The sequence below is a fragment of the Sporothrix brasiliensis genome (genome assembly GCF_000820605.1).
Source record: "Sporothrix brasiliensis 5110 chromosome Unknown Cont19, whole genome shotgun sequence".
Taxonomy (NCBI): domain Eukaryota; kingdom Fungi; phylum Ascomycota; class Sordariomycetes; order Ophiostomatales; family Ophiostomataceae; genus Sporothrix; species Sporothrix brasiliensis.
This window is the reverse complement of record NW_024467138.1, coordinates 4107176-4130095: the sequence shown is the minus strand read 5'-3', so window position 1 is coordinate 4130095 and position 22920 is coordinate 4107176. Positions and strand designations below refer to the sequence as shown.

At 57.4% G+C, this 22920-nt stretch overlaps 8 protein-coding genes across 8 annotated transcripts; 6 read left to right on the top strand and 2 right to left on the bottom strand.

Moving 5' to 3' along the window:
• Positions 1-1156: 1156 nt before the first annotated feature.
• SPBR_00344 (uncharacterized protein) lies at positions 1157-3174 on the bottom strand (the record flags this gene model as incomplete). The annotated part of the gene is made up of 2 exons (XM_040758663.1): positions 1157-2158; positions 2296-3174. The coding sequence occupies 2 exons, from the start codon at positions 3172-3174 to the stop codon at positions 1157-1159; spliced, it is 1881 nt and encodes a 626-aa protein (XP_040618928.1).
• Positions 3175-4600: 1426 nt separating this feature from the next.
• Positions 4601-6029, top strand: SPBR_00600 (uncharacterized protein; the record flags this gene model as incomplete). Its single annotated transcript, XM_040758919.1, has 2 exons — positions 4601-4713; positions 4994-6029. 2 exons carry the CDS (start codon positions 4601-4603, stop codon positions 6027-6029), a joined length of 1149 nt encoding a protein of 382 aa, XP_040618927.1.
• Positions 6030-7223: 1194 nt separating this feature from the next.
• Positions 7224-8792, top strand: SPBR_00522 (uncharacterized protein; the record flags this gene model as incomplete). The annotated part of the gene is made up of 1 exon (XM_040758841.1): positions 7224-8792. The coding sequence occupies one exon, from the start codon at positions 7224-7226 to the stop codon at positions 8790-8792; it is 1569 nt and encodes a 522-aa protein (XP_040618926.1).
• Positions 8793-9591: 799 nt separating this feature from the next.
• SPBR_00208 (alpha-glucuronidase) lies at positions 9592-12180 on the top strand (the record flags this gene model as incomplete). The annotated part of the gene is made up of 1 exon (XM_040758528.1): positions 9592-12180. One exon carries the CDS (start codon positions 9592-9594, stop codon positions 12178-12180), a length of 2589 nt encoding a protein of 862 aa, XP_040618925.1.
• Positions 12181-13217: 1037 nt separating this feature from the next.
• SPBR_00471 (MFS transporter, SP family, general alpha glucoside:H+ symporter) lies at positions 13218-14903 on the top strand (the record flags this gene model as incomplete). Its single annotated transcript, XM_040758790.1, has 1 exon — positions 13218-14903. The coding sequence occupies one exon, from the start codon at positions 13218-13220 to the stop codon at positions 14901-14903; it is 1686 nt and encodes a 561-aa protein (XP_040618924.1).
• Positions 14904-17642: 2739 nt separating this feature from the next.
• SPBR_00502 (uncharacterized protein) lies at positions 17643-19253 on the top strand (the record flags this gene model as incomplete). The annotated part of the gene is made up of 3 exons (XM_040758821.1): positions 17643-17791; positions 17859-18449; positions 18503-19253. 3 exons carry the CDS (start codon positions 17643-17645, stop codon positions 19251-19253), a joined length of 1491 nt encoding a protein of 496 aa, XP_040618923.1.
• Positions 19254-19924: 671 nt separating this feature from the next.
• SPBR_01058 (complex 1 protein (LYR family) protein) lies at positions 19925-20474 on the bottom strand (the record flags this gene model as incomplete). Its single annotated transcript, XM_040759377.1, has 2 exons — positions 19925-20080; positions 20397-20474. The coding sequence occupies 2 exons, from the start codon at positions 20472-20474 to the stop codon at positions 19925-19927; spliced, it is 234 nt and encodes a 77-aa protein (XP_040618922.1).
• Positions 20475-21141: 667 nt separating this feature from the next.
• On the top strand, positions 21142-22094 carry SPBR_00875 (uncharacterized protein; the record flags this gene model as incomplete). Its single annotated transcript, XM_040759194.1, has 2 exons — positions 21142-21156; positions 21243-22094. 2 exons carry the CDS (start codon positions 21142-21144, stop codon positions 22092-22094), a joined length of 867 nt encoding a protein of 288 aa, XP_040618921.1.
• Between the last annotated feature and the right edge of the window lie 826 nt (positions 22095-22920).

Here is a 22920-nt window from a genome sequence, read left to right as displayed (position 1 = left end):
TAAAAACAAACATCGCGGTTCTACCTCCATATCAGCGACTTGCTCGACCAGTACCAGAAACAGGGTTTCCGGTCGAAACGGTGACCTTGTTCAGCGTCATGTCTTTTCGGCGGCAGGGCACATTGATTGTCGCCACGTAGATGGCCTTGCCGGTTGATATGAGAAACCATGCAGCAGACTGGACCCGATTGCCTGGTTTAGTAACAGTTAGCGCCGGTGTCTGCCGATCAGATCGATCCACAGGGACACGCAAACCAGACGGTGACTCAAAGGCCGCTCTAGCCCAAGATAAGCAGTGAAACCAGACCACGTGGATTAACTCCTTAATGGTCAGAATATGGCTTTTTTAATGGGGCATGGGGCATGCGAAACATACGCGTACATGTATTTCGTACAGAATACGAAATATTCTGTCCGTGTTGTTGCTGGCCCGAGCGCTTGTTGACATTGAGTAAGTCGCTGCGAGTTTGGCCGGCAGAAAGCTGGAACGACGGTGGCGAGGGTGGCTTCCAGGTTCCTTTGTAAAGCTACGTAATTAGAAATATGAGTGGCGACAGGGATTAGAACCAACCCAGAGCGACGTCGTATTTATGGCCATGAAGGGGATAATCTTTGTCAGTATCGTAGTAAAAAAGTAGGAAGAACAGCACCGCCAAATTGTCGCGATCAATCAATAAGTTGAACGTAGTCATTGCTTTTCCAATTTATTTTTATTCTTTTTTTTAGGTCTACCTTTTCTCGGCACCCCCTAACCACACCCGGCAAGGACGATGAGAAAGGTATTTCCTAGGGTTAGCGGTCAACGAAGCAAGGGATAAGGCAGTGAACGGGTACAGTACACTATGATATGGGGAGTCATTCTGTCAAAACCATTGAAGCACAAAAGAAAAGACAAAGCAAAAACAAAGTAAAACAAAAGAAATGGGAAATCGAGATGTTGGTGACGGCGAGAATAAGCGAATGACGGAAACGGAAACAGAGGCAAACAACATGCAAACCGGTCAAAAATTAAACTCAAGGAAAAACAAAGATGCACAAAAACAAAGACAGCTAAAAGAGACAAAGGCAAAAACAGGGGGGGGGGGAAGGTCTGGCAATCTGGACACCACCCACTCGCAGCAGTCCACCTACAACCATCCAATCATCCTCCACCTGATCATGTTTCCTTGCTGCCAAGAGATATGTTGGACCACTTTTCGCTTTCATAGTTCCGCGCACTTTGCCGCATAAACCGCAACCGGGACTTCTTGCTGATGCCGCCGGAAATGACCTTGTCCAAGAGTGACGACTGGTGAACCTGGACAGCACTCGAGAGACGTGCGGACGCAGATCCTGCCGACACAAGTCCAGCAGATGCCACGTCTGGGAATGACGAACCAGTTGACACGGATGCTGAGGACCCAGACGCCGTAGAACTGAACGTGTCATGAGCGAGGCCAGGAACGCCAGGAAGGCCATGGTGGCCGGAATGGTCAAGACCGATGCTGCCCATGTTGGCAGAAGCGGCCGCGGCCGCGGCCGCGGCTGCGGCCTGCGACGGCTGGGAGAAGAGACCGCGTGAAACACCAAAATCCAAGCACTGCCCGGCAGTGCGGCGCGTACCCGGTTCTATGACCAGCATGAGGCTGAGAAGCTTGAAAATGCGGTTGTCAATTGTGCCACGGCGCATGGCAACGAAATCGACGACCATCTGCGTCCACTGGGCGGTCCACTCCATTGCCGTTCCGCGTGTGAAAGGCACGTCGAAGGCGGGTAGGCCGTGCGCCCACTCCAGAAGTATGACGCCGGCAGACCAGACGTCCGCGCGAAAGTCGTAGCCGTCAGTCGTCGAAAACATTTCGGGAGCCATGTACCTGTCGGTGCCGGCCCAGGAGTGCATCAATTTCTGGGAGTGCGCCTCTTTGGACAGCCCAAAATCAGACAGGACAATGTGGATGGGATCGAGGCTGGCGACCAAGATGTTTTGCGGCTTGAGGTCACGATGGGCGATGTGATGCACTTCGTGAAGGTAGTCGAGGGCCTGCAACAGCTGCTCCAAGGCCTTAATGCACTGGTCCTGACGGAGGCGGTATCTGCCAATGTTTCCGAGAGAGTAGTATGGCATCAAGACGCGTGCCAAGGGTTTTTGTTGAAAATCAATCACTTTGATGACATGGTCCTGCGAGCGAGAAGAGAGAGGCGAAAGGAGAACGTCGTGGGCATATCAGCAAAGAGAAAAGCATAGGTGGACAAAGGGAAATGAGACAAAAGAGAAAAGAGAAAAGAGAAGAGAGGGACAAGAAATGTAAAACGTACATGGTCGAATCTGCTCATAAATTGAATCTCTTGCTGAAAATCCCGTAACGCGCTGTCGCTCAGGCCGTCCTTGAGCTGCTTCAGCGCCCCGATGTCGCCCGTATCGAGATCCATCCAGAGTTGCACTTGCCCAAAAGCGCCCGCGTCAAGCTGCCGGCTGTAGACGCGATCGCTGTCGCGGTTCGTCTGCAGCACCGACGTGCCGGCCATGGACGCGACGGCGGTCATTCTTGTGATGACAGGCGTCTTGGCGCAAGCTTGAAGATTGGCCAGATACGCGTCCGACGCCATATCGTTATCGTGGCTCGGAAACTGGATCCCGAACGTCGCTGTCTGGTACGTCTCGGCATCTTCCACGCGGATGTCAACCGTTTCCCACAGCTGGTCCTCAAACGGCCCCCGGTACACAACCGCCGTCTCGCCAATCCTGCGCGCATGGTGCCACGAGACATTGCTGTTGTTCGTCTTGTGATCCGTGTGGGTACGACCGATGGCGCAGCCCATGTCCAAGTAGCGGACATGGATGCGCAGATCCGGCGTAATGAACAGGCCAAAGTGCTGCTGTCGGCGAACACGCGAGCGCATCGTGCGCGTTGTGCCGGGGACGGTGGTGCCGGCCAGGGAAAACACAAAGACATCTGACTTGCCGCCCAGTGTGCCAAACAGCCATTCATTTTCTTCGGGCTTTGTTAAGCCTCGGCTGAAGCGGAGCTCCAACCGGTCCGACTTGTCTTTTATGCCATTATACCTGCTGCTGTGTTGGCCAACAAAGATTGCCTTGTTTGGCTCGTCCCGGATGGCATCTAGGGCATTTCCACCCTTGTTGATAATCCAAGCAAAGATGTCGGGGTCATCCGTGGGTGGAGCAAGACGAGGCATGACTGGCAAGGAAGCAGATAACAGGGAAAACGCACAGAGAAGTTGAAGTTGAAGATGCTGATGGGGCTGATAAAGTTGATGGTTCAATAGGGAATATGCCGAGTGTCCAACAACGACCACGAGAGGCCATTAATATATACTCAAAGTACGCACAAGATGCAAAGCGTACAAAACATGCAAGACATGAAAACAAGAAAAATGGAAAAGATTGCCAGAAGAGGCTCGTGCAGCAGCCTACGTGAGCTGGCCTGTGTCGGTCGGCCATGCCGTGGACGTTCCAATATGGTCGTTCCATATGGACGTTCCAAAGTGGACACTCGCTGCGACATTCCCCTTTCTTCATTGCAGGTTCAGGGGGCACAATGGACGCCAGTCAATATGGCACGTCTAGACTTATGATGTAGGGGTAGGAAAGTGGGAAAAATGGTCACGATGTATCGATTTCAAGATGCAGTACGACTTATAGAACTGACAGATAGACAGAAAGGAGTGAAGACCAAAATGTAACGGAAAGGGACCAATCAGGAAGGATGCATGCATCATTTATTGTGGGCACAGAGCCTGTGGGCCATGCAGCTGAGACGCAGGCATGCTCTGTGTGGGCCTTGCTGTTTGGTTTCCATCTCATTTTGTGACGTTCTTTGGTAGAAATATCATTGACCAACACAAAATAGACCAAAAAATGACTGAATTTGGCCTCGTTTTTGGCAATGTTGGCGCTGTCAATATTAGCGGTCAAAGGCTACTCCGCTCTTACCCCTTTCCGCCCATTCATTTCACTCTTTCACTTTTGCACTCTTTCTCTTTCTCTGTCACTCTTTCACTCTGTCGCTCTTTCACTTTTGACTTTTCCAATTTTGCTTACACTTTTCCGCTCTTTCACGCAGTCGGTTCCGCTCTTCCGTTTGCGGATAGCGCCTTTTCCATCTTCCATCTTGTGCGTCTTCTCCTCCCCGTCGTCCTTCTCGTCCTTCTCCTCGTCCTTCTCTTCCTCCTTGTGTTTGTATTTACAATTTTGTAAATATAACATTTTTGTGCACCTATTTGCTTTCTTAATCTACTTTTTTAAACGAGGCTTTTCCTCTTTGTTTCTTTGTTTCTCTTTCTTTCTTGCTTCCTCTCTCTTCCCTTCTCCCTTCATTCTTCACGTCCCCTATCTATTCCATTTCTCTTCACAGACTCTTCACAGAACTCAGCCTTTCTCACTTACATTTTTTCCGTCGTCCTTCAGGATATAAAGCATCGGACAATCCAACTGTGATTGTGCATCGACTGGTTTAGCTACTTCACCTTACCACATTCACCCACATTCCAGTTTAATTATTTTTACTTTTCTCCCTCCACAAAACACAACACATAGCACACAGCACACAGCACAAAGATATTCCTTTAACAAGCACAGCTTTCCCCCACAACTTTAGCTACAATGGCAACGTCTCTTCCTTACTCGTTACCGCACCAGGATCATGGAGCAAAAGCCATCATACCCAACAAAGAAAAACATCCCGAACGCAAAATTACCATCCAGAACGGAGTAACGTGTGTATACCCGGGCTTGACAGAGAGACAGAGAAACGGAAGGAAATACCTCAAAACACTAACTCAGCCATAGCGTGGTCACAGATCCTAACATAGACATCAATGACCTATTTAACGAAAAGACGCGCCTTGCCCTTCTCCATGAAGCAATGTAAGTTGTTACTTGTTTTATCAAACAAAAGCACAGCAGGCCATAGATTCCGTCTTTGTTCTCCCCCGTTGTATATGGTTTTATTCATCTGCTGACTGTTTCCTCCTCGGTGGGCAACCCCTTTGACAGACAAGCAGAAGCGCTACTCAAAGCTCCCGACGCCGGTGACCTGACCAACAAACTTCAACAGCTCACGGATGCTGGCGACCGATTCGACCAGGATCTCTCAGGCCGGTTTGACGATCCCGGTCAGATCGACGCGACCCCATCACCAGCAACTTATGATCTAACCTTGGGAGACGCCAAACCGCCCAGCCCTGTCAGTGATGACCAGCTGCGGTCCATGCATGCCGAAGAGGACCAATTCCGCGACAAGCTTGTGGCTGCCGGATGCCCGCCGTGCCTCCCAGCCGACGAAAAATATCGGTTTCATTACGACTATGCACCGGGGTGCTTTCCTCAGTCCAATCCGGCTGCCATGTATTACCTGAGAAAGGACTGTGACAGACAGCCCCTGCGGGCCCAATTCTTTGAGTGGGGCTCGCTTGGAAATTTCCAGTATTTTCAGCGCAATCACCCCGACGTGTTGCCTGGGCCTGAGGCGGCGGAGCGTGGTTTCCGCGAATATGTGGATGACATCAAAACACATCTGCGTCAGCGAAACCTTGCCGAATCCGCCGAACTCGTGGCATTTTCGCTCGATGTGACCAAACAGGACGCCCTACAAAACTGGCTCGAATTCATGGCCATGCATTTGGACATACACGTGGGACTCGTGCATAGAGTGAAAAATTATCCCTCGCATCCGGCCATCTCGTGGCGGATGCGGGCTAAGGCCCTACACATCTACAATGTCAAATGCCATAATGAGCTGTTTGAATGGCTCGAGGAGCAGCGTGTCATCATATCGGAGCGTCTACAAGCTGCGAAGAAGACGGACGAGACGGAGGACACGGCCAAAGCGGAAGAGACGGCCAAAACAAAGGTCACGGAGACGGCCAACACAGCAAAGACTGGGGCGAAAACCGCAAGCACACGGACAAAGTCGCGTCGCGGCATTGTGAAAAGAGGCGCTCCTTCAAAGCAGCCGCGCAAGAAGGCTACCGCAGTGACTACGAGAAGCGGCCGGCAAGTGCACCTCCCTCGGCGTCTGGGATTTGATTAGGATTGGTGTATGGCTGGTTTGGCGTCTTCTGTCCTATCTCTGTTTCCCGTTGTTTTGCTGTTGTGCTGTTTTCCTGCAGTTGTTTTCCTTTGCAGTGCCACGTTATTGCTTCCCGTTATCTCCTGCTATTTCCTTTTTTGTTCTTTTTTCGTTTCGTTACGTTTGTTTTCCGTCTGTTTCTGTTTGTTACCTCTTTTATTTTATTTTCTTTTTTGCAATGTTTTGCCCTTTATTTTGTTTCCTTTTGATGTGCTTCTGTGTTGTTGTGTCGATGTACTTCTCTTCTTCGTTGCTTTTTATCTGATTCATTGTATCCTGTTTCCAATTATTGTTTCAGTTATAAACTCCTTAAAACCCAACTTGTCCCTTTGACTGTTTTTTTGCCGCGCTTTATCTGCTCAGACATGGCGATTTGAACAGGCGACATGGCAAGAGCGACCCACGCTCCCGTGGTCGAAACGTCTCGTAGCTCTAGGGGACCCGCAATATCGGGCCGGTCCGTCGGTGGGCTCTGTCCCCCATCTCCTTCCAAAAATGGATAACTACGTTTCGTTGACGAAAATGCATGCCGGCAGAATGTTGGATAACGTGGCGGTAATTAGTCCATTCAGGCCGTGAAATTGGCTAAGAGTAGGCATTATTTGGCCCACTGGCCAGAAAATCGACGTATTAGCGGGCGGCGGTTGTGTTTTTGTCCAATTGGGTCTGGTGTTTTGTGTTCTTTTTAGTTCTTTTTTTCTTCCTTTAACTTATTTTTGATCTTTCATGCTATAGGTGGAATAATGGAGGACGAGCCGAAAAGAATCGTACCTAATAAAGCAGACAACAAGCTTCCAATGTCCAAGTTTCGAGACAGTTGAACCCGAGAGAGGTGAGCTGTGGCTGGAAAACACAAGTAATGTGCAAGCTAGCTAGCTGAGGGCCCACATTTGCCACGCTGTTTCGTCGCCGTTGCCGGTTAAATTGGTTGAGGGAGTGTGGTGCAACTGCGACGCAGGTGGATCCACAAAGAGAGGTAAGCCGTGACAGGGCTGACGAACATTTGACAGAGAAATATTGGAAATGCCGAGGAGGGAGAGGATGGGGAGCGGGCAGTAGTTGAACGATAACCTTGTGAGCCAGGAGCCGGGGAGTCAGACATCGCCAGTTGTACAGCAAGTCACGACGTGTCGGGGACGCGATATGGTTCCAACGATGAACAACACAGGACCCCTGAACCAGACGACACTGAACTGTAACATGACGACGACGACGACGACGGCGATCCCGACAGGCTGGACCACGGTGTGGACAGCGATGCCGCAGAAGGCGTGGGCGGTGGCAGACCACCTGCCACCGCCGGCCTATGCACGATTTGCCGACACGACGCTGCGGCAGACGGTGCGGATACTGGGACGAGCCCCTCTTGCGGAGGAGACAAAGCAGGGCCCGAGCGTGTGGCCAAGCCGGAGGCGCAGTCAGGTGCAGACGCGGCGGTTCCGGCTGCGACTGAGCAACACGTTTGGCACATCCGACCTACACATCACGACGGCGACGGTGGGTGTGCCGCGGCGGCCTGGCGGGGGCGATGAAGGAGACGTGGACAGCGTCGGCGACACCGCCCACGGCGACGACGACGGAGCCCATATGTCTGGCTCGCGATTCGTCGACGTCGACAGTGTACGGCCGGTGCTGTTCGCGGGCCGGCGGTCGGCCGTGGTGCCGGCTGGGTGTCTCCTGCTGTCCGATCCCGTGGATGTGCTTTTTAGAGAGCAAGGAAAGCCAACGACCATGTCCACGTCCGGGTCCACCACCGAAACGCTGTCCATCACCCTCTACTTTGCAGACGGCGTTGGCGTCGCCACCGACGCCCACGCCCACGCGGACGCGGACGCGCTCACGACGCACCCAGGCAGCCGGACGCAGTCGTGGCTGTGCCGGGGCGGCGACCAGACGGCGTCGGCGTCGCTGGGCGGCGGCCACGGTCTATGCAGTGTCGCGCACTGGTACTTTCTGGCGGGCGTGGAGGAGTGCTGTCCGGCAGGGCCGGCCGCCGGCCGCAAAGCCCTGGTCCTCGTGGGCGACAGCATTACCGACGGGCGGTGCAGCACCGACAATGGCAACGACCGGTGGCCGGATCTTTTGTGGAAGCGAATGGAGGAGGAGGACGACGACGACGAAAAAGGCAAGGTGTGGACGTCGCGGTACACGCTGTTGAACCAAGCCGCCGGCGGCAACTGTGTGCTGCGCGACGGCACGGGCGGGCCGGCGCTGCTGGCGCGGCTCGACCGGGACGTGCTGTCGCAGCCGGGCGCGGCGGGCGTCCTTTTGTTTGCGGGCGTCAACGACGTTGGGACGACGGCAGGGGGAGACACGGACGAGGCGGCACAGCACGACGTGGGCGACCGGCTGGTGGCCACGTTCGCCGAGGTGGCCCGGCGGTGCCGTGCGGCGGGCCTGGCGGTGTTTGTCGCGACGATCGCGCCGTTTTGCGGGCCCGGTCGACAAGAGTCGGAGAAACAGCCGTACTCTTCGCCGGCGCGCGACCGAACACGGCAGCGCGTCAATGGATGGATCCGGGCGTCGTCGACGGCGGCGGCCGGCGGCGCATCTGCGCTGTTTGATGGCCTGGTGGACTTTGACGCGGTGCTGCGAGACCCGGACCCTGCGTGCGCCGGCCGTCTTTTGCCGGCGTACGACTCGGGCGACTATCTACACCCAAACGTGGCGGGTTTCCAGGCCATGGCAATGTCGTTTCCGCTGCATCTGTTGGAGACGATGTAAAGCGGACGGGTATAATCGATTCGTGTGCATAGCAACCAAGGAATATTCATTTTTATTGTCCATTCTAAGCTCGGTTTGTCCTTCTTCCGTCCTCCCCCCAGCCCTATCAATATTAATGACGCTGCCCTGCTTGCATGGCTTTCTTTATTCTTGTCTTTTGTTGTCGTTTCTTTTCTTATTCTTATTCCCCAATCTATTGTCCTCTCTCCACATTCCAGTCCCGGCTGCCCCCGTCTTGGCTAGTGATTCATGTAAAGTAGAGATTCAGCCAATGGAGCTGCCGATGTACACAGAGGTACCTCCGCGCCAACCGGGTCCTCGTCTCGTTGGCAAGGTGGACGGATGACGGACAGCGTTGACGCCGACCAGCGCTACTGTTGACAGGGGCTATTTTGCCTAAATTCTGGAAGACGAGAGGCTGCGTTAGTCTTCCCGCTGCCTCTATTGATCTCCTCTCCTCGACTGCAACGGGAAAACACTGACAAAACAGACACCGTGCTCGCGAGGGGAAGGTCAGAGGCAGTAAGCAAGAAGTGGAGGCAGGGATAGGCGGGTGAATGGCATACGAGACGGAGAAACAAGATGCGTGGGAGGTTGGAGGACGATCGAAGAAACGACAATGGATAAGAAATAAGAAATAAGAAATAAGAAATAAGAAATAAGAAATAAGAATAACGAATAGCAAACGACAGACACACAGACACGACCACGGCAATCCGGACCGCCGACATTCCCACCCTCTTCTTCTGTGTACTGGACGACATACACGTTTTTGCAAAGCACCACACTTCCACGTCCCATGTCACCGCCCGACGAAGACGGCGTGGCGGCGTGGCTGCGGTACGGCGAGCTGCCGGCGGCGGCGCGGACGACGGCCAACAGTCCGGCGGTGGACACGGTGGTGGTTCTCGGCGATGGCGACGACACGAGCCCGGTCACGGTGGCGGGCCGCGAGCTTGTGGACGGGTTCCGCACGATTCTGGGGCGGTCGGTGACGGTCACCCACAGCGTCCCGCTGTCCAGCGCGCCGTCGGGCGGCCTTGTGCTCGTAATTGGCACGCTGGACGCGTTCACGAAGGCCGGGTACACGGCACCGGCGGACGCGGCGGCGGCCGAGGTTCTCTCGCACGAAGACGGGTACTGGGTGGGCGCGTCGTCGTCGGCGCAGCACGTCGTGCTCGGCCACGACGAGCGCGGCGTGCTGTACGGCGCGTTTGCGTATCTCTCGCGGCTCGCGCAGGGCACGCTGTCGCTGTCGCCCGGCCTCGGCCTCGGCCGCGGCTTCGGCAGCCGCCCCAGCGCGCCGATCCGGTGGGTCAACCAGTGGGACAACATGGACGGGACGATTGAGCGCGGGTACGGCGGGCGGTCGCTGTTTTTTGCCGACGGGCAGGTGCGGCAGACGGCGGCGGCGCTGGCGCGCGTGCGGGCGTACGCGCGGCTGCTGGCGTCGGTGGGCCTCAACGGCGTGGTGGTGAACAATGTGAACGCGGACGCGTCGCTGCTGACGGACGCGAACCTGGCGGGGGTGCAGGCGGTGGCGGACGCGATGCGGCCGTACGGCGTGCGCGTGGGGCTGGCGCTCAACTTTGACGCGCCGCGGACGCTGGGCGGGCTGGCGACGGCGGACCCGCTGGACGCCGGGGTGGAGGCGTTCTGGGCGGACGTGACGCGGCGCGTCTACGGGCGCGTGCCGGACCTGCTGGGCTACACGATCAAGGCCAACTCCGAGGGCCAGCCCGGCCCGCTGAGCTACGGGCGCACGCTGGCCGACGGCGCCAACGTGCTGGCGCGGCCGCTGCAGCCGCACGGCGGGCTGGTGCTGTACCGCGCGTTTGTGTACGACCACCACCTGCGCGAGGCGGACCCCAAGAGCGACCGGGCGAACGCGGCGGTGGACTTTTTTGCGCCGCTCGACGGCGCCTTTGCCGACAACGTCGTCGTGCAGGTCAAGTTCGGGCCCATCGACTTCCAGGTGCGCGAGCCGCCGTCGCCGCTGCTGGCGCGGCTGCGCAGGACGCCGGCAGCCATCGAGTTCATGGTGGCGCAGGAGTACATGGGCCAGCAGTCGCACGCCGTGTACCTGGCGCCGCAGTGGCAGGAGATCCTGGCGTTTGACATGCGCGTGGACGGGGTGGACGGGGCGCCGTCGCGCGTGCGCGACCTTCTCGCGCCGGACACGACGCCCTTTGGCTGGGCCACGACGGGCTACACGGCCGTCGTCAACGCCGGCAGCGACCCCACGTGGCTCGGCCACCACCTGGCCATGGCCAACCTGTACGCCTACGGCCGCCTGGCGTGGCGGCCCGCGGACGACGCGCGCGACGTGCTCGCGGACTGGATCCGCCTGACCCTTGGCGCCGGCGACGCGGCCGTCGTGGCCGCCGTGTCGTCGCTGCTCATGGACTCGTGGCCGGCCTACGAGGGCCACTCGGGCAACCTGGGCGTGCAGACGCTGTGCGACATCCTGTACACGCACTACGGCCCGGCGCCGGCGTCGCAGGACGGCAACGGCTGGGGCCAGTGGACGCGCGCCGACGGCCAGGGCATCGGCATGGACCGGTCGGTGGCCACGGGCACGGGCAACGCGGGACAGTACCACGCCGAGGTGGCGGCCGTCTTCGAGGACGTGCGGCAGACGCCCGACGACCTGCTGCTGTGGTTCCACCACGTGCCCTACACGCACGTGCTGCGCTCCGGCAAGACGGTCATCCAGCACTTTTACGACGCCCACTACGCCGGCGCCGCCACCGTGCAGACGTTTCCGGCGCGCTGGGCCGCGCTCCGCGGCAAGATCGACGACGCCCGCTTTGCGCACGTCGCCTTCAAGCTGGCGTACCAGGCGGGCCACGCGCTGGTCTGGCGCGACTCCGTCTGCCGCTTCTACCGGGCGCTGAGCGGCATCGACGACGCGCAGGGGCGCGTCAACAACCACGCGTGGCGCGTCCCCCTGGCCGCCCCGTCGCCCAACGTCGTCCTCGATGGCTACGAGGCCGTCGACGTCACGCCGCCCGAGGCCGCGTCCCACGGACGCGCCGTGCAGACAGCGCCGTCGGCCGCCTCGGGCACCGTGACCGTGACCGTGGCGCTCGCAGTCGACGACGGCGTCTACGACGTGGCCGTCAACTACTACGACACGTCGGCCGGCCGCGCCACGTACGAGCTGCTGCTCAACAGCAGCCCGATCGGGCAGTGGGCCGGCAACCTGCAGGACCGCCTGGGCCACGACTTTTCCGCGTTTGTCGACGGCCACTCGGCGACGCGCGTCTACTTCCGCGGCGTCGCGCTGAAAACGGGCGATTCTCTGGCCATTGTGGGCCATGCCGACGGCAACGAGCGGGCGCCGCTTGACTACGTGTCGATTCTGCCCGAGGGCGTTGTCGACTAGAGTTTTGGGTATAAAGTTGGGGTCGAAATGGTAGTACGAATGTATACTGTGGACTATAAACGGACGATCTGTGTGTTGTTGCGTTTTGTGCCAAGTGCCAAGAGCCAAGACGGATGTGCGTCGGGAGGAGCTACGACATAAGTACGATGCACTGCATGTGCCGAACACTGGTCGGAAACGAAGGAAAGAAAGCCAAGACATGACGAACCGTCAGCCAAGCCGGCAGATGTGAGGAATTGACAGACGACAAGATAGTCCAGCGGGGACGACGGCCAAAGGTAGAAAGCAAGTAAAAAGCAGCTAAAAAAGTAGGTAAAAACCAAATGAAAGAAAAGAAATTAAAAGTAAAATACGATTGAAAAAAAAAGAGAAAAAGAAGAAAAAGGAAAAAAAAAAAAAAAAAAAAAAAAAAAAAAAAAAAAAAACAAAACAAACTACCGAATAATATTCTCTGCTGGCCGTCCCATGCGGAGAGAGGATTCCTCCACTCCTCTGCTCACCATTCCACCATGTACCCTCTTGTACCTCGCGCACCGTCGCAGTCACCATGACATGCAGCCCTACGATTCGTGGATTAACCTCTTGGATTAGCCCGGAAGCAACGCACGCGAGCATCTCACATCTCGACCCTCGTAACCTGTCACAACTTCCCCTCACATTTCACCTCCACACCCGTCACGTCGTATTTGACTTGAATATAGCCGGCTGAGCAGGGGTGGTGTGGTGGGAGACGAGCGCAAGCGAGAGTCGATGTGTCGTTTGCTCGACGAGGGTCGTGCGACCAAACCGGGTGGACGGTATCGATGGTGACGTTATTCTCCCTGTTTCCCCACGGCGTGTCTCTCACTTCTCGTAAGTGACCATGTCGACAGTCTTCCGGCACGATGCTATTCTTTAATCGACTCGGTCGCCGTCGTCTCTAAATGTAGATAAACGTCGAGGCGTATCTCCCTCTGTCCTGTCTCCATCGACATCGTTCCCACTGCTATCGTCTTCCTTCATTGTGCCTTTGTACCCTAAGCACCATCGCCGCCAATATGGAAATGACAGACACCAAAAACCCGCCGCCGCCCCCAGCCGCCAACGTCGCCAACGTCGCCAACGCCTGGGTCGGCCTGGCCGGCCTCAACGCCGACGCCCGCGACGCCACCGAGGCCGAGCACAGCATGACCCTCGCGCGGGCCCTGCGCCAGTACCCCAAGGCCTGCTTCTGGAGCGTCGTCGTGTCGCTCGTGGTCATCATGGACGGCTACGACACGGCCCTCATCGGCACGCTCTTTGGCTTCCCCGCCTTCCAGCGGCGCTTCGGCGTCGCCGTCCCGCACTCGACCACGGGCTTCCAGGTGCAGCCCAAGTGGCAGACGGCGCTCGGCCTGGCCAGCCCGCTGGGCAACCTGGTCGGCATCGCCCTCAACGGCGTCTGCACGGAGCGCTGGGGCCACAAGCGCACGCTGCTGGGCGCCATGGCCTGGCTGACGGCGTGCATCTTCATCGCCTTCTTCGCGCCGTCCGTCGGCGTGCTGTTTGTGGGCGAGCTGCTGTGCGGCGTGTCCTGGGGCATCTACACGACGCTGGCGACGGCCTACGCCTCCGAGGTCACGCCCGTCGTGCTGCGCGCCTACCTCGAGACCTTTGTCGTGCTCTGCTGGGGCATCGGCCAGTTCGTCTCGTACGGCGTGCTCGACGGCCTGACCGGCAACACCACCCAGTGGGCCTGGCGCGTCCCCTTTGCCGTGCAGTGGGCCTTTCCCGTCGTCATCGTGCCGCTCGTCGTCTTTGCGCCCGAGTCGCCCTGGTGGCTCGTGCGCCAGGGCCGCCTCGTCGACGCCGAGCGGTCGGTGCGGCGCCTGACGACGGCGCCCCGGGGGACGGCCGCGTCCGCAGGCGGCGACGACGTGGCCGTCACGGCCCGCAACGCCGTCGCGCTCATGGTCGAGACCACGCAGCTCGAGCGCGCCATGACCGAGGGCGCCGCGTGGCGCGACTGCTTCCGCGGCACCAACCTCTGGCGCACCGAGATCAGCTGCGTCGCCTGGCTGTCGCAGGTGCTGGTCGGCTTCGCCATCACGTCCTACGCCACCTTTTTCTTTGAGCAGGCCGGCCTGCCCGCGGCCGACGCCTACAAGCTGACCGTCGGCCTCGGCGGCCTGCACTTTCTGTGCAACCTCGCCTCCACCCTCCTCACCGCCCGCCACGGCCGCCGCCCCATCTTCATGGCCGGCGCCCTCGGCATGGGCCTCATCATGCTCGTCATTGGCTTCCTGTCCGTCGCCCAGGACGCCCGCGGCGGCGCGGCCCGCAGCTACGGCTTCGCCGGCGCCGCCTTTTACTTTTTGTGGTACGCCTGCTACCAGCTGACCGTCGGCCCCATGGCCTTCATCATCGTCGCCGAGACCTCGTCGACGCGCCTGCGCAGCAAGACCATTTCTCTCGCGCGCAACACCTACAACGTCGGCGTCATCTGCTCGTCGACCGTCGCGCCCTACGTCCTCGGCTCCACCGAGGGCAACTGGAAGGGCAAGTCGGGCTTCCTCGCCGCCGGCTTCGCCCTCCTCATCCTGGTCTGGTCCTACTTCCGCCTGCCCGAGTGCAAGGGCCGCACCTACGAGGAGCTCGACGTCCTCTTTGCCAAGAACCTGCGCGCCCGCGACTTTGCGTCGTACCAGTTTGACCGGGAGCTCGACATCGAGCGCAAGATGGGTGACGCCGAGCACGTAGAGTAGGTGGGGGTGGCGACGTTGAAGAGCAGTGAAATTATAGTTTGGACGGTGTCGAAGAAACTGGTTCCTGGTTTAGCCTATTTTCCCTTGCATGCAACGGCCAGCCTCGTGCATTGGGAGAGATGGAAGAAAGCGGCTCCACGGCTGCCAGCCGTCGACACAAAGTAAATGAAAGAGACTGTAGCCAATGGCACTCCAATAGCAACGAATGCGAATGTAGGCAGGTCGAAAAATATGCTCAGGCTGTGGCGAGAGAGTAAAGATGTGAACTACACGCAACGCCACATGTGCATCACCGTGAAACGAAAAGTGCAACGTCGACGTGACGTGGAAGCGCTCGTCCGAGAATGGGGTTGCGCTGTGGTTGGTTTTGGTGATTTGGGTGGTTTTCTTTTTTTCTTTTTTTTTTCCTTTTTTTCTTCTTTTTTTTTTCCTTCCCTGTCCTCCCGCACATCCCCATCGGTCCACCACACAACGGTCGATCCTTTTCCATTTTACCATCACGGCCCTGCACGCGACTGTCGTCTGAAACCTTGGCAGGGATGCTTGTTTCAACCAAAACGATCCGAGGACGGTGAAGATTGTGAGAAAGAAAACACAGGCGAACAACTAAACGACTGAACAACAGAAAACGGGACAATACGGTGTGATGAGCCCACCGTCTCTCTGCTTGGCCCACTGCTCGCTCCAACGGAAGACTGTGCCTCCCGAAACGGGCCAGTCGACGTGGCGGCTGACGTTTGACGGATCCCGAAGATCGACTTTGATGGTAGCCTTAGCTGGAGTGCGTTTCTTTTCTTTTCTTCTCTTTTCTTTTTATCTTTATCTTTATCATGTTATCATCTTCAGTCACACATCGGACTACGAGACGCTCCGAGATATCTGTACAGCCACGTCCCAGTCTCCTACATTAATTGCTTCTCATGTTGACAGCCCGATTGCGTCTACCTCCAGAGCCTCAGGCCGTCTTCAGTCTATCCCAGGCGGCGGGATCAGGGGGCCGATATATGGACGGGAGAGAATTGCCTAAAAGCGCGGTGCGTAAGTGTTTCCAAGTGGCAGGACTTCAACCGTTGCACGGCCTAGCACACACCACCAGCAGATCTCGCTCCGCTGCAAGATCCGACGGTAGTATTTCTTGGCTCCTGTGCTCTTTTTTCTTTTTCTCCTTTTGCTCCTCTGTTCTTTTGTTCCTTTTCGGCCGTCCTCGGCTATTTTGACGTTCCTAGCCGCTCGCATCTCCGTTTCCATTAACCAGAGCCAATCTATCAGGCATAACGAGTCCTGCATGCAGCTGCACGCGAGCCTTGGCTGCACGTGGGGACGAAGGAGGCGTGTCGTATCATTGAAATGGAATAAGGTACGATGCAGATAATATAACGAATGCACAGCCGGCTGCGAGGAGTAGACGAGAAACAGACTGTGATCCACCCGGAACCAACGTAGGAAGCATCAACAGGGAGTGATTCCGTTTATCGTTTTCACTCTTTCTCTTCTCGTCTTTTTGTCTATTCTTCCTTTCTGTCAATTTCTTGCACTTGTCACTCACATCCTCTTTCGTTTCACCCGGTCCGCGCAGCCAAGGGAATTCTTGGACGTTCATGCCTCTGCATCTGGTGCCGACTCGTAATCGAAGAAAGACATAAAAGAGGCAGAAGATTGTCCTTGCCGTGGTCAGATCCCATCAGCCTGGGCACGATTTATTATTGCAATACAAACCACAAACAAACCGAAAAAAGGCCCGCCCGATAAAATTGTCTCAATCTTGGCCCGGGTCGCTTTGATTTCCACAGCTCTGCACCCGTTCGCCCCCCCCTTGTTCTTTATTTTCATGCATCGTCTCTGAGATTACGAGGTTCGCTTGGTAGATTGCGTGTTTGGTGTTCTGGGCTCTGTTTATTGGCTCCCGTCAGCTGCATGGCTGCCATCCTCTTCGTGCTATGGACACGCCGTCCCTCGTCATCCGCGCCATTCCGTAGCTGCCGGGTATGCTCTGTGGTGGATGTGGTTATTGCGTCCGGCCTATGCATTGAAGCGGAGTGGACGTGTCCTTTTGGGGTTGCTTTCGTTTCTTGCCTTTGATCCTCGTCCATGTCCAGATGCCATTGATGATCATAGTCGTTCCGCAGCATAGCAGAATAGCAGCAAGAAGTACTCCGTAATCAATGATCGACAGCGTCAAAGTAGCCTCTCCAGTCCACCGCCCGCACGAACCATCCCTGCCCTGGCCGCAGTGCCTCTTTGCCACGTTTTCCCGTCTCGTCTTGCCTGATTTCGCAAAACGGGCGCTGTCCGTCCATCTGCCAGTCCGTTCCACATTTGTTCGATGACTTGACGTTCGGCCCGCCCGGCCGCCGTATGGGATCTACTGCCTGTGTCTGTGGCCGTCTGTGTCTGTTGTACGCGCACACAGTTCAGTCCATAGCTGTCCTGCTATAGCTCTGGGGAAGCATGCTTGACTGTCCATCCTCTCTCCCGTCTCATCCTTCCTCTGTCTTATATAAACATATCTCTCTCAGGAGGTCGTTCCTCTCCTGTGCCATTTTGCCTACCCGTTTTCTCTTTCTTCTCGTTTCTTCTTTTCCCTGTCTGGTCTTGCCCATACAGTGACTGTCCACGTCTTTGGACTGACTCACTATTTCCCTGTTTCATAGTTTGCCCTCGTTCTGCTTTGTCGGATCCGTCACTCTTTTAGTTTCTTTCTTACGTTCTTCGTTTTCCTCCCCCCGCCCCCTTTCCACCATGCCTCTCGCCGTGAGTGCCCCGGCATCGGGCGGTGCAGAGGGCCCGCAGTTTGAAAAGGTCGATTGGAAGCGCGAGCCGGGTCTGCGCAAGCTCTACTTTTATGCCATTGTCTTGTGTGTCGCCTCGGCCACTACAGGCTACGATGGGTATGGACACTCCTCTTTTTGTCTCTCTCTCTCTCCCGGCTTCCCTTTGTGCCTTCTGACTCTGTAGAATGTTCTTCAACTCGGTCCAAAACTTCGACTCGTGGAAAAACTTCTTTGGCAACCCCCAGGGCTCGATGCTCGGCCTGCTCGGCGCGCTCTACCAGATCGGCAGCCTGTGCTCCATCCCGCTGGTCCCCCTGTTTACCGACAACCTGGGCCGCAAGCCGCCCATCGCCGTCGGCTGCGTCATCATGATTGTCGGCGCCGTGCTGCAGGGCAGCTGCCAGAACCTGGGCACGTTCATGGGCGGGCGCGCGCTGCTGGGCTTTGGCAACTCGCTGGCCCAGATCGCGTCGCCCATGCTGCTCACGGAGCTGTGCCACCCGCAGCACCGCGGCCGGCTGACGACGGTGTACAACTGCCTGTGGAACGTGGGCGCGCTCATCGTGACGTGGGTGTCGTTTGGCACCAACTACCTCGACAACAACAGCTCGTGGCGCATCCCGGCGCTGCTGCAGGGGCTGCCGTCGGTGATCCAGCTGCTCTTCATCTACTGGGTGCCCGAGAGCCCGCGCTTCCTCATGGCCAAGGACAAGCACGAGCAGGCGCTGGCGATCCTGACCAAGTACCACGGCAGCGGCGACGCCAACCACCGACGGTGCAGTTTGAGTACCGCGAGATCAAGGAGACGATCCGGCTCGAGATGGCCAGCAAGAAGAACAGCACGTACCTCGACTTCTTCCGCACGCGCGGCAACCGCTACCGCCTCGCCGTGCTCATCTCGCTCGGCATCTTCTCGCAGTGGTCCGGCAACGCCATCATCAGCAACTACCAGAGCATCCTGTACGACACGGCCGGCATCACGGACCCCACCACCAAGCTGGGCCTGTCGGGCGGCCAGACGGGGCTGGCCCTCATCGTCTCCATCAGCATGGCCATGCTCGTCGACCGCATCGGCCGCCGGCCCATGTTCCTGGCGTCCACGGCCGGCATGTTTGGCACGTTTGTCTTCTGGACCCTGACGGCCGGCCTCTACCAGGATCAACACCTCCAGCGCGCCTCGTACGCCATGATCTTCTTCATCTGGCTCTTTGGCGTCTTCTACTCGCTCGCCTGGTCCGGCCTGCTCGTCGGCTACGCCATTGAGATTTTGCCCTACCGCCTGCGCGGCAAGGGCCTCATGATTATGAACTACACCATCCAGGCCGCGCTGACCCTCAACGTCTACGCCAACCCCGTCGCCTTTGACTACTTCAACGCCCACTCGTGGAAGTTTTACCTCATCTACACCTGCTGGATCTTCCTCGAGCTCCTCTTTGTCTACTTTATGTACGTCGAGACCCGCGGCCCCACCCTCGAGGAGCTGGCCAAGGTCATTGACGGCCCCGACGCGGCCGTGCCGGAGATGGACCTGACGCAGGTCGAGAAGGAGCTGCACCTCAACGAGGTCGAGCGGATTTGAATGTGGAGAAGCTGAGGGTGTGGTGGCGGTGGTGATGGGGTGTTGGGGTGTTGGTACAGGAAAAGGGGAAAAGGTTGCCTTTCCGTGTTTTCATAATTCATTTTTCATTTTTCATTCCTTAATTTCTTCCCTTTCATGTCGTTCTTACTTGCCATCATACTGTACCTTAATTTCCGTCTTACTCTGCAATCAATGTTTTTTTCTGCGAATACACTACGTACTCGTCTCCGATCTATTTTAAACATGCTCACAAATAGTTCCCGGGCCAGGCTTGATTATCCGCCGTCCCGTCCCGTCCTCAGTCTGCTTCACCCGCCATCAGACATCAATCGGTCCGTCTGCTGATCCACCGTCCAGGCGGTCGAGGTAATAACATTTCTTTATTCAAGACGGTCAGTGTTGGAGCAAAATACACGAGAATGCGAGAATACAATATACAGTATTTTGTACAATTCTTGTGTCGGGTATTTGCATCGCCATCTTCACAACTGGCACGGCGCCATCGATGCTGATAACAGTCGGCTGCTCAGACAGCATTGCAGTCTTCAGTCTGACAGTGCCATGGATGTCATTGCCGTCAATCCCTGGTGGTAGACAGTTGTACGCTCAACTGTCGACGCCGTTTCGTTGTCACGTCGTCGTCGTCGCCGCCTTCGTCACAACGGCTCGCCTCAGCGCACATCTGTAATGCCCGGCGACGACATGGCATCCAGCTGCCGCCTCCCCTTTCTCAACAGAAACTCAATCGCAGCAAAGTCCTTCTTTCCCAATCCCTTGTTCTTGGCAAACTCGGAGCGGGCATAGGCTTCAAAGTGGGCGCGGGACGCCTGGCGAGTGAGTGGCGGATGTGTTAGCAGTGCAAACTCGTCTCCAACAGGCTAACCCGATGTAGGTAAATGTTGCTTGTCTTGTGCTTGTGCTTCTTCTTTTTGCTGTACTTGTTCTTTTCTTCCTTATTTCTTCCTCTGGATTTCCTCTTTGGGTAATGTTTCTCAGTTTGGTGTGAATGGTAGTCGTAGTACAGTGCAAGGAACTAGTCCTAGGATGGGGTTACCGGGATTTTGCCGGTCCGCCATCCTGGGCTTTTCGCAGAGCTTCTCCTCCCACTTTGTCCGTCTCGTATCGTTTATCGTTTCCACTCACCTCGGGCTTTTGTCGGCTGGCGCGCAGGCACTGGCGGTAGAGGCTGAGAACCTCGCGCTGGAGACCAGAGAGACGCATTGTGGGGGAGGGGCACAATGCGTGGTTGTGTCAAGCGTTGGAGTGACGAGGGGGTTGTCGTCGTTTGTGATTTACAAAGTGCGTCGCATTTTGGTTTTTGGTTGTCAACTCGAAAACTCGGCGCAGCTCAAGAAAGCGCCAATGACGAAAGTGGGCCCGATGTGGTCGCGGTCGCACTTGCCCTTTTGTCGCAGTCTAGTCCACCTACCGTTCGTTGGGGAAGGTGCCATCCGAGCACGCTTCTTGCCTGTATCGGAGGTGGGGGAGGGCCATCGCTGTATCGCAGTTTTTGCGCCTAAGCCATGGCAGCTGGACAAGACTCCAATCTGCTCCGCGCCTCACCAAATACACGGCAACAGATCATGGATAGGACTTTGGGTGGCCAGGACGCCAGCCAGCTTAGCTAGCAAGCGGAAGTGTCAGAGCGGAGCGAACTGACGGCGGAATCTCTGGTTCTGTTTCTGTGGATCTGGGGTTCGCTGCGACGGAAGAAATAAAAGAGAAGCAAAAGGTGAGAGAGCTTTCCGTGCCGCCCGCATGCTTCTCTTTTGCTGTCGTTCTTATGAGCCCTCTGTTCTCTTTCCTCTCTCCTCTTTCCTCTCCTCCTTCTTGCGACCGCTCTCTGTCTTCTCTGTCTTCGCTCTATCCTCCATTTCTAATCGCCAACATGGCTTCCTTTTCGGTGAGTTTCCGCTCTATGTCCTACTTCAGCTGTCGACGCTTGCTCTACGCCCGTCCACACATCTAACTGCATCGCACACCGTCCAGCGCCTCATCCGCTTCCTCGCCAAAGACGGCTGCATCTACTACGGCGACGCCCTCCTCCCGCGCGGCGTCGTCGACCTCGCCCAGGCCACACAGGCGCGCATCGTCCGCGGCAGCATCTTTGGCCAGCACACGGTGACGGACGAGGTGGCCGAGGTGCGCACGCTGCTGTCGCCGCTGGCGCCCGAGGACGTGCGGACGGTGCGGTGCCTGGGCCTCAACTACGCGCTGCACGCCAAGGAGTCCGGCATGGCGCTGCCGGCGTACCCGGTGCTGTTTTACAAGCCGGCCACGAGCCTGGGCGGCGCGCACGACGCGATCCCCGTGCCCGCCGTGGCCCAGGAGGGCGAGGGCCTCGACTACGAGTGCGAGCTGGTGGCCGTGATTGGCCGGCGGTGCCGGGACGTGCCCGAGGCCGACGCGCTCGGCGTGGTGCTGGGCTACGCCGTCGGCAACGACGTGTCGCACCGCGACTGGCAGCTGAAGCGCGGCGGCGGGCAGTGGTCCGTGGGCAAGGGCTTCGACGGGTGGGCGCCGTGGGGGCCCGGCATTGTGCGGGCGTCGCTGCTGGACCCGCAGGCGCTCGCCATCTCGACCAAGCTCAACGGCCAGACGGTCCAGGCGAGCCGCACGTCCGACATGATTTTCAATGTCCGGCAGGCGATTGCCTTTTTGAGCCGCGGCACCACGCTGCAGCCGGGCGACCTGATCTTTACGGGCACGCCGTCGGGCGTGGGCATGGGCCGGAGCCCCAAGCTGTGGCTCAAGGACGGCGACGTGGTCGAGGTGACGTTGGAGGGCGTGGGGACGTGCACGAACCGGGTCGAGTTTGCGGCAGGGAGGCCCAGGCTGTAGGTTGTACCACAGTACGGAGCAGGCGGCCGGCGACGAGGCGCGCCCGATGACGAGAGTGGAAACGACAGAAACGACAACGAAACCGGTCGGTCGAGCCAGGACGCTGGGACACGACAGCGAGCATAGAAGAGCTCGAATCCAGGATGGAGATAGATCGAGCTTCGACGTCAGAGTGAGCCTAGCCGAGCGTGTCTAAATACATGTAAGATTACACTTATGACATGGCCATCGGAGCTGTCTTTTGCGTGTCGTACATTGACAAACAAGATGTGGAAGGATAGACAAAGCCGGGAGATGCCCCCGACAGCCTGGGGCGAATAACAGCGATCGGCAGTCCCCTATTGGACAGGCCTGACTTGGCGGGGCGATCCGGTCAACAGGCGCCTGAACAGGTAAGATATCTTACAGGACCGCCAAAAGGACCTAGAACACGCTAACTGCTTCCACTGCCACTGGCACAGCACCTGTTGACACAGCCACAGAAGGCTGTTTTTCGTCCTGGCTTGCCGTTTCTCTTGACCGATCATTTGTTTGGCAGCCAATCGTCTGCTGGTACGCCGCCCACGAGCGCAGCCCAGGGCGTTTTCAGAATACGGGTAATTAATCGTACACGACCACATATTTCGTCGTGGCCCGTTGATCGTGGCCAGTTGATCGTGGCCAGTTCATCGTGGCCCTTGCTTCGTTCTGCTGTCATTGCCTGTATAATGCAAATGCTAGTAAACCAACAGAAACAGCAGGAGAGCGGGGATGCGATGGCAGTCGGGGCTGCCTTCTGTCTGCTCCCCCCCGTCGTTCGCGCCTGCCAGGACTTGCCTCCAATAGA